A 9,543-nucleotide genomic window follows, 5' to 3' on the forward strand; every position below is an offset into this window, starting at 1 on the left:
TTTTTGTTATTTTTATTTTGTTTCCTTTGTTTTCGTTCTTAAAAAAAAGCATCTTTTGAAAGTTTTAGGCTATAGATTAATTTGAGGTAAGTTTGTGGAGACTTGGGAAAATTTCACAAGATCGGTATCATCTTAACACCGTAAGTCTCCTGCATATGGAATTTAATTTGAATACTTATTATGACATAACCTTGAATCCTCATCTTCTAATAGCTCTTGAGTAGTTTATCTTTGTAGTCGGCACCATCTCACACATGCTCTACATAAAAAAGCCGATGAAAATAAGTGAGTGATCCAAGGCTCTTTTGAAAAAAAAATAGGGAATGCACCTTCTAAGTTGGGTGACCCTCACCCGTTCACTTAGCCCAACGGTTGTGGAACCTACAAAAAAATTGATAATAAGACCCGTTTGTTAGTTGGTTCGGAGGTTTTTGGTGCTGAAATTGTTAGGGCGGATTACTGTTCGATCCCCTGCAACTATGATCGGGGGGAAGCAAAGGGTTATGCCACGCAAGAACCAGAACCCCATGCAAAAAGGATCAGAGTCACTAACCGGTCACCTTGCTATGAGTGTGTGGAGATAACAGGCTTAATGTGATTGCGTCTGAATGAAAAAGAGCAAAAAGGAGGTTGAGTAAGTTAGGCTTTGGTATAATAACTTGATTCGAAATGGTTTGTGAGTTCAGGAGGCTTATGTTTGCACAATTGTGGATTAGTGTTCCTACGATATCCTTAGTGTGCAAGATTAGTACCTATCAATGCAATCTTAACCAAAGAAGAGTTTGTAGCCTGGAATGAGTAACTGATGCTGTGTGTTTCTTGAGTTTGATTTTATTTTGCTCGGAGTGCAAAGGTTCAAGTGTGGGGGAATTCGATCAGTGCATTTTGATGCACATTCCTTTATGTTTGTACTTAGGCATTTCTGTAGTTTGGTTTGTTTATTTTTTCGATTTTATCATGTTTTTGTATTTTAGTTTTTTTTATTGTTATTTGATTTTCGCACTTTATTTTCAGCATTAGCAGTCTGTACTAAAATGATCATAACTAGAGCTACGAGAATCCGATTGATGCGTTCTAATAATCGACGGAAAGCTAAGAGAAAGAGCTACAACTTTCGTGTTGGAGTCAAAGTCATATTCGGAGCGCATATTTTCTAGAATCTTGTTTGAAGCTGCAACATTAGTTTTATTTAGTTTTGGGTCGTTAGTTTTGGGCCAGGGTTATGTTTGTTTGACCCAGTTGGGTTATGACCCGAATTATTGTTTCTCCCATTTACCTAGGGCTGGCCGCTAATGTTCATTGTCACATTTTTGATTATTGACGAAAATACTTGGGAAGCTTTTGTACGATCGTGTAATGGAGAACTAATTCCATAAGGCAATTTCTGCTAGTTACGGTTTCCAATACTTTGAGGTTTTTAATCTTTAATCCAATTTCTTCTCCCTTTCAATATTAATCTATATGTCTTGTTTGCTTAATTCGAGTTGTATAGAATATTATTGATTTATACCGATTGATTGATGTTCCTTTACCTTTATCGTATTTTATCGTTGCTTAATCGTTAAACTGCGTAAGTTAGAATCACGGTTGCTTAATTCGTGATTGCGCTGATCTGTTTGCTTAATTCGGAAAATAGGAATGAAATCTTATAATATCAAGTTCGCTTGTTATTTGGTGTTGTAATCGGTAAGGGAATAGAATCCGCTCAGGGGATTGATGTTTTATAAACCAGTGATAAGTTGGTACCCAAACTAGTAGAATTGTCGTTTCAGCTTATTTTATAATCACTTTTGTTAATCACTTAATTGCATTTTTTTGTTAAATCGATCCTAAACCAAACCCCTTAAATCGAATTTAAGTTGGTTAGTAATAATCAAGAATTCATGTGAGAACGATATTCGAGTTGGCGTTACCGCTAAACTACCGTTTAACAAAATACTCATTTTTGATCTGCGCGCGACAACATTTCCCTAATAATTATTATTATTATTAGGGAAATGCTAACTAGTGCCCTCAGAGCAATGATTAAGACTTTAAAAATAGTAAATTTATCTCGGTAATCTGCGTATTTAATGCCCCAAAAATTGAAATGTTAAATTTTCTATAAAATATTTTCTTTTTTTGAAATGCTTAATCATTACCCTGAAGGTACTGGTTAGCAAGACCCTAAATATTATTATTTAAATATGTAAAAAAGTATGGTTGATTGAACCATATCTTGAAACTAAATCACACTAAAAAAATATAAATAATTTAAATGATTAATTAATTTAATCACAACTAAATTTAGGATAAAAACATGTTTAAAAAGTTTCTTAAAAATATTTTTGATTAAAAAATCTTATTAAATACTAGTAGTTAATACAATATGATTTAAGTTTAATTTTTATTATAATTATTATAATTATAATTATAATATAATTTGGAAAGGAGGTAACAATTCGTAAACCCTCTTGAAAACTGATTCACTTTTCTTCTGAGACTCATTCATTATTTTGTCTTCAATGGCGGATTCATCCTCATCCCCCGCAACCCTAGAACCCAATCCTCACCCCAATTCCCAATCTCCATCTCCCGATCTACCTCCCCAATCATCCCAATCGCAATCTACACCTCCCTCTTCCACGCCCCTCCCCACTAACCCTAATCCCAATCAACCCTTACCAATTCCACCGTCACTTCCCCCGCCTCCTACTTTACCATACACAACCGGAGCCCCGCCGCAAATTCCCGGTGTTCTCCCTCCGTCGGCGCCGTCCTTCCGTCCGCTTGGTCCTCAAGTGCCGCAGTTCACCCCGTTGCCCAATCCTGCCGGTGTCTACCAAAACCCTAATCCACCTCCCGGCGTGCCCGGCTCGGTTCAGATGCCGCAGATGCAACCGATGATGTCGTATCAGGTTCCTGGGACTAACCCTGCAATGAGACACTATGCTTCTATGCCAAATGGTTACGCCATGCATCCTCAAGGACCTCTAAATCCTGCAGGTGGGTCATTCGTTCAATCATGTTTCATTTAATTGTTTTTGTCTTTGCTTTGAGATTTAGTTAATGCTTCTCTAGTTCTCTGATTGTTGATTATTATATATTTGTACTGGTACTGTGATTTTTGTGAAGATTTGTTCTTGAGTGTGTTTAGTATCTTCTAGAAAAGATCTATTTTGCATTGATAGATTTGATAGATTGATAGTTAATGTGTTTTGTTTATGTTAACGGTGAGGGGTTTCAATTTGGATGTGTTAGGATAGATTTAGAAAAAGTTATTGATGGTTAGATAAGGGGTATCCATGACGGGATTGTTTCTCAATTCTCTCATACAGTGTTATTGAATACGATGACAAAAAGTTGGAAGGCTTCATATTGGTTAAAGACACACCCCTCCCTTCTACAACTCATTTTTTGGTATGCATATATTTGCCTAGTTTATTGATTGTCTTTTACAAAAATCATGATTTGGAAACGAGAGTGATCTTGATAGTGGAAAGTTAATTCAAATAAATAAAAACAGGTTGTTCTTTTGTCGATCTACATAATGTATGGTTGTGTCATGCTCATTTTAGTAGGCCCCTTTCTGCTAGTTATAAGGGTACTACTTTCCCTTGAATGACTTTACGAATTCCCGAAGCCGACCATGTTTGCCACTGAATGCACGTTGGCCTTTTGTCATGAGGTATTGCAATCTTTTCAATTCTTTCTCTCAATTGCAGTTTCATTCTATTTTTTATGCTGCAACATGGGTTCCTTAATTTAAAAAAAAACTTGTAATTCAACTAAAATTTCCTTCTTAGTAAAGTAAGTGTGTATGAGATTATGGAAGTTACTATTTTCCATTGGTGGATGAGATGGTTTGAGAAGCCTGCTATGTTTCTAGTTGTCAGACAAAGGTAAGCACTTTTCTGGACATCCCTGAATTTCAAACTCGATAGTATTTTTTATTGTTTCTTCAGGTTGTCATTTCAGCTGGTGATTATTAGCTGTGCTGCCATCTCTATTATGCTTTTGATGTGTGGTAATCGCATTCCATTGTTCGTCACGTTATTTTTTTCTATATATATCTTTAGTGTTGTATATATTTTATTTGTTTATGTGTATTCTTGCTCATGATCTGCTCTAATCTATTTGCATAGATGTTTTTTGCCATGTACAGGAATTCCTCGTTATCCACCTCCTTATGGAACTATGGTTCGTCCTGTATATCCTCCACGCCCTCCTGGAGCAATCAACATGCTCCCAGTATCACGTCCACCTGTTGCAGGGATCCCTTCAATTCGCCCTATTATTCCTCCTATTGTCAGACCTGTGGTTCTTCCTAGTGTTACTCCGGCTGAGAAGCAACATACCACCGTTTACATTGGCAAGATTGCACCAACCGTGGAAAATGAGTTCATGCTTTCTCTGCTTAAAGTAAATTTCTAAGTTTGATGTTTTCTCTGGGGAGTGGGGAGGGAGCAGGGTATATTTATTTGTTGTCTTTTAGCCTCCTACCTTAACTATTGGACAATTGGTATCTTTGAATGTTTTGGTATATTTTATAGTGTTCTTATTCTGTTTTTTTTTTTTTTTAAAGTTATGTGGGAATATTAAGAGCTGGAAAAGACCTCAGGATTTATCAAGTGGGACTCCTAAAAGTTTTGGGTTTTATGAGTTTGATACTGCTGAAGGGGTTCTCCGTGCTTTACGTCTCCTTACCAAATTGAACATTGATGGGCAAGAACTAATGGTATGTCTTCTTCTCCAACTACTTTTTATTTGTATTTGATGTTACACGGCATATCACTCTACTTTTTTATTATATTGTGAGGTTAATGGTTTGAACATGAATTTTGCTTTTGGAATCAACTATACCCATAGTCAAGGATCTGATTTATTTGAATGAATTTGATTGTATTTCTTGAAAATTAAGTTTGCAACTGATGTGGAAACAAAAAGATTGGTATTCATCCGTGTTCGTTTCATTGTTTCTTTGCGTCCATTTGACATTACATCAAGAGTGAAAAGAAAGAACAAAAACTGTGAATTATGAACATGTTTTAATATGACTGAAGATTATGGTTTTATACAAGGGACTAAGCACTAACCCATATTTATACCAATGCAACTAATTAAGTTGGGAAACGAATCATGATAGTAGCAAATGAGTATTGAAACTAATCTTTGAGAGATAGTCTAGAATATTCTAAAATAGTAAACTTAATTCTATAAGATAATCTAAGATGGTAAAATACATTAACATAAGACACATGCAAGCTTTTCTTATATCTTCTAACACTGACTTGTACTTTTCTACACGCTATTTATTTTTTGGGAGTGGGAATAATTTGTAGTTTGACAAAGCTTAAACTCAAGTTCCTCAGTTATACAGGGATTTTAAACATTTGGCAACTTATAATGTGTTCACTTTATCTCAAATATTTGGAACATGGCTTAGAGGAAAGGACGAAATATTTCTTTATCATAATTGGAGTTTTTATTTGATTGCATAAAGCAAGTTTTCTTAGCTTGCTTATATTTGTTCAATTAATTTTATGCAGAGTTGGTACTTAGCTTATGTTCTTTGACTTGATAGTTTTCTTCATGTGGTGGGTGTTGTACATAATTTTGAACTTTCAGATCATTTTGGGCATCTGTAAATGCATCATCAACAACTGTGCTAGTTAAAAGTGTATTAAATTTCTGTGAGCATGGCACAATATTTGTAAATGCATCCACAATTTTGCGAATAAAAAGTGTATTAAATTTCTGTGAATGAGGCACAGCTTTCTCATACTAATAACTTTTGACACAAATGTTTTCCTTTCATTGGTTTTGTATTTGAGGCTTTTAGCCATTAATCTTCAATATTTTGCTGACAGATCAATGTAGATGAAGCTATGAGAAACTATCTGGAGCGGTATGTACAAAAAAAATCTGAGAGTTCAAAGGAAAAGGAAACTCAGGCAGCAGAAGCTGAAAAAGACGGCGAGGTTGCAAAACCTTCTGATGTAAATGAGGATGCAAATCCTGATCCGGAGCTCTCAAATAAAGAAGAGGGTAATGATTCAGTGAACAAGAAATCCCATGATGTGGCAACTTTTGGGATTGTTACGGATGAAGATAGGGAAGCTGATCGAGACACTTTAGAAAAGATCAAGACAATGATAGAGGAGAGATTGAAGACAAGACCTTTGCCTCCACCACCTCCGCCGCCAATCCGTGATGGTTCCGTGGATTCATTTTCCGAACAACCTGCTAAAACAAGAGAAGGTGACTCTGATGTGGATCCAAAGAAGAGTGGTAAGAGAAAACACTGACGTTGCTATATCATCTGTTGAATGGTTCACTGCAGGGCCAATATCTAATCAGCAGGATAGTTTTTTTCTTTCCATTTTTAAATTTATTATTTATCTGTTTTGTTTTTCAAATTCTGCAGAAGCGGCTGAAGAAAAAAATGAGAGAGATGCAAATGGTGATAATAAGCCCACAAGTGAACATGATAGACCTGAAACCCCCGACAGAAGGCTTGACAGGAAAAGTAGGGAGAGAGACCGAGATAGGGAGCTGAAACGAGAAAAGGAAAGAGAACTTGAGAGATATGAAAGGGAAGCTGAGCGGGAACGTATTCGGAAAGAGAGGGAACAAAAACGGAGGATTGAGGAGGTTGAGCGTCAGTTTGAAGTATATTTGAAGGATTGGGAGTATAGAGAAAGAGAGAAAGAAAAAGAACGACAATATGAAAGGGAGAAGGAGAAGGACAGGGAACGCAAACGAAGAAAGGAAATACTTCATGATGAAGAGGATGATGATGGGGATTCTAGGAAGAGATGGCGCAGAAATGCGATAGAGGATAAGAGAAAGAAGAGGCTGCGAGAAAAGGAGGATGACCTGGCCGACCGACAAAAAGAAGAGGAGGAAATTGCTGAGGCCAAGAAGAGGAATGACGAGGATCAACAACTGATTCGACAGAGAGATGCATTGAAGTTGTTGACAGAGCAAATTGTAAATGGTGGGGACGAAGCTATGACTACCAGCAAAGTTACTAGTGAAATAAAGAATATTATTGCTGTAGAAGATACTGTAGCTGATTATAGTCATGAAGATCATATTGGTAATTTTTTTAATTACTCCTAATCTTTGCTTTTCTCTTTCTTTGTATCTCTTTCTCATTATTAATGTGGTTCATGCTTTATGTGACAGGTGATGGTAATGTACTAAATACTATCAATGATGAATCAGCCATAGCATCTGTAGCCACAACCGAAACACAATCTAGTGGAAATGCTCCTATGAAGAAGTTGGGATTTGGTCTGGTTGGATCTGGAAAAAGAACAACCGTCCCTTCTGTTTTCCATGAAGATGAAGATGACGACGCACACAAGGATAAAAAATTGAGGCCTTTGGTTCCGATTGATTACTCAACGGAGGAATTGCAGGCTGTAGAACCTACTGCTTCTGGGCCAACACAACCCAATTTGGCTGCAGCTGCAGAATTCGCCAAGCGTATATCTAGTACCAATTTCAAGGAAGAGAGGCTGGATGGAGAAAGGGATAGAAGTAGGCATTCACATGAAAAGTCTAACCATCGGGACAGGGATAGGAGTGATGAAGACGGCACTCACCACAGAGATGAACACAGGGAGAAAAATTCTGACCGTGACAGGGATCGAGATCATGGGTTGGAGAAAAACAAGACTTATGATAACAAGAGGCTCTTGGACGCAAAACAATTAATTGATATGATACCAAAGACCAAGGAGGAGTTGTTCTCATATGAGATAGATTGGGCAGTGTATGACAAGGTACTTAGTTTTTGATCTGAATTTTGAATTGTGTAATCATTTGGTCTTGATAGTGTAATCAATAGCATGCTACAGTGGCACTACAATGGCGTACTGGACCAGGCCCTTGCTGCCATACGCAGTTGGGGCGCAGTCTCGTGTAGTGGCTGAAATAGCAGCTGTCTTGTTGAGATGATCCAAAAAAAACCTTAAGATTTAAATCTTAGGTCTTTATGCTTAGGAGTAACACTCCCTTAAAGCTTGCTTGCTCTCTAGGGGGAAGAACTAAACCATTAAAATACTTCACCGAGCATCTCATATTACTCAATGTGGCTTGGGCACCCATCATACCCAATTTCCTATCACTATTATGGGGCTATTTTATTTATTTATTTATTTTTTTAGAAATCTTGGTATCCGGCCTTGCGAGGGTTTAGGGTTTATGGGGCTATTAGTGTAATTGTGCAAGGTATTTGAGATAAAGATTTAAGAATTACATTAACTTTATATAGAAGGAACTGTAATGGGATGGGATCCTCTAAAAACATCATTGGACGTTTAAAGAGAAAATGAACTTACAACTGATGATTGGCAAATGAAGAAGTCATTTGATCTCTTGTTGTTTGTACTATGCATTTGGGTATTCTTAGGAACTTTCTAATTAAATATGTTTCAAATTTTATTCTTTAAGAGCAGCCTGTATGTTTGCAACATTATCCATGTTTAAACTGCATTTTTTAGTACATGCTTTGATTATGTTGTCTTGTGTAGTCTAAAAAGTAGATAATGCAGTTATACTTTTATGTTTTAACTCTGATCATATGGTGTTATTTTTTCAGCATCAATTACATGACAGAATGAGACCTTGGATTTCAAAGAAAATCAAAGAATTTTTGGGAGAAGAAGAAAATACTTTGACAGAATATATTGTTTCTAGTACACAAGAACATGTGAAAGCATCTCAGATGCTAGAGAGTCTTCAGGTCATTTTAGATGAAGAAGCTGAAATGTTTGTTCTCAAGATGTGGAGGATGCTTATCTTTGAAATAAAGAAGGTGGAAACAGGGCTTGCTTTGAGGTCTAAATCATGAATGGTTGGTTGTTGTATGTTCCACACTTTCCCTTTTCTGCTGGATTTATGTTCTTACAACCATCATATGTATGCGTCTGCCTTAAAATATAAGCTGTCTGCATTATATAATGTACCATTTTCAGTCTGTATTGCTTCAAGATTGAAGTAGTTATCTTGATAAGCCCCCATTTTCTTTATTTATGAGAATCCGGTGGCAAATTTTATCATGTGAATAGTCAGAATTTTGAAGTGTTGATGACTGTCGAGGACCATTGATTTTTTTCTTTCTGTTTTATTTTGGTTTTTAAAGAACAGTCTCTATCTTGGGAAGCTGTATTAGAAGATGTCAGTCCTTCCAATGAGGTGTAATCAAGCAAGATGCAGTTCTAAGCTGTTAAACCTTTTATTTTTAGTTGTTAACTAGTTAGAGATCTGTGCTGTCGTTTGGGTACATTATTTGTAGTGTAATGTTTTTTGAACGATACGAAAAAAATGTGAAGTAAATTTTTTTGACTAAATTGCATATATAAAATAGAAATTAACCACTAAAAAAGTTTTACTAAAAAGATATTAGTAGTATGAAAATTAGGTTCTTCCAACACTGTGGATTTTAAGGATGGGTAATTTAATGATGAAATAAAAAAAATAACAACAAAATATTTGCCAATGTGATAACACATGAATGAGTCTTAATGTAATAACCCTTATATAGTCTCAAAT

At 36.1% G+C, this 9,543-nt stretch overlaps 1 protein-coding gene across 2 annotated transcripts; it reads left to right on the plus strand.

Moving 5' to 3' along the window:
- The first annotated feature begins 2,432 nt into the window (after positions 1-2,432).
- On the plus strand, positions 2,433-9,235 carry LOC131609136 (RNA-binding motif protein 25-like). Of its 2 annotated transcripts, none has more exons than XM_058880798.1 (7): positions 2,433-2,985; positions 4,145-4,401; positions 4,565-4,717; positions 5,850-6,270; positions 6,407-7,081; positions 7,171-7,772; positions 8,591-9,235. In XM_058880798.1, the coding sequence occupies exons 1-7, from the start codon at positions 2,505-2,507 to the stop codon at positions 8,840-8,842; spliced, it is 2,841 nt and encodes a 946-aa protein (XP_058736781.1). In that variant the 5' UTR covers positions 2,433-2,504; the 3' UTR covers positions 8,843-9,235. The 2 variants fall into 2 exon arrangements, with proteins under 2 accessions (XP_058736781.1, XP_058736782.1); XM_058880799.1 differs by lacking the exon at positions 2,433-2,985 and adding an exon at positions 3,984-4,006.
- Positions 9,236-9,543: the final 308 nt, after the last annotated feature.

Source organism: Vicia villosa, linkage group LG6 (assembly GCF_029867415.1).
Source record: "Vicia villosa cultivar HV-30 ecotype Madison, WI linkage group LG6, Vvil1.0, whole genome shotgun sequence".
NCBI classification, from domain to species: domain Eukaryota; kingdom Viridiplantae; phylum Streptophyta; class Magnoliopsida; order Fabales; family Fabaceae; genus Vicia; species Vicia villosa.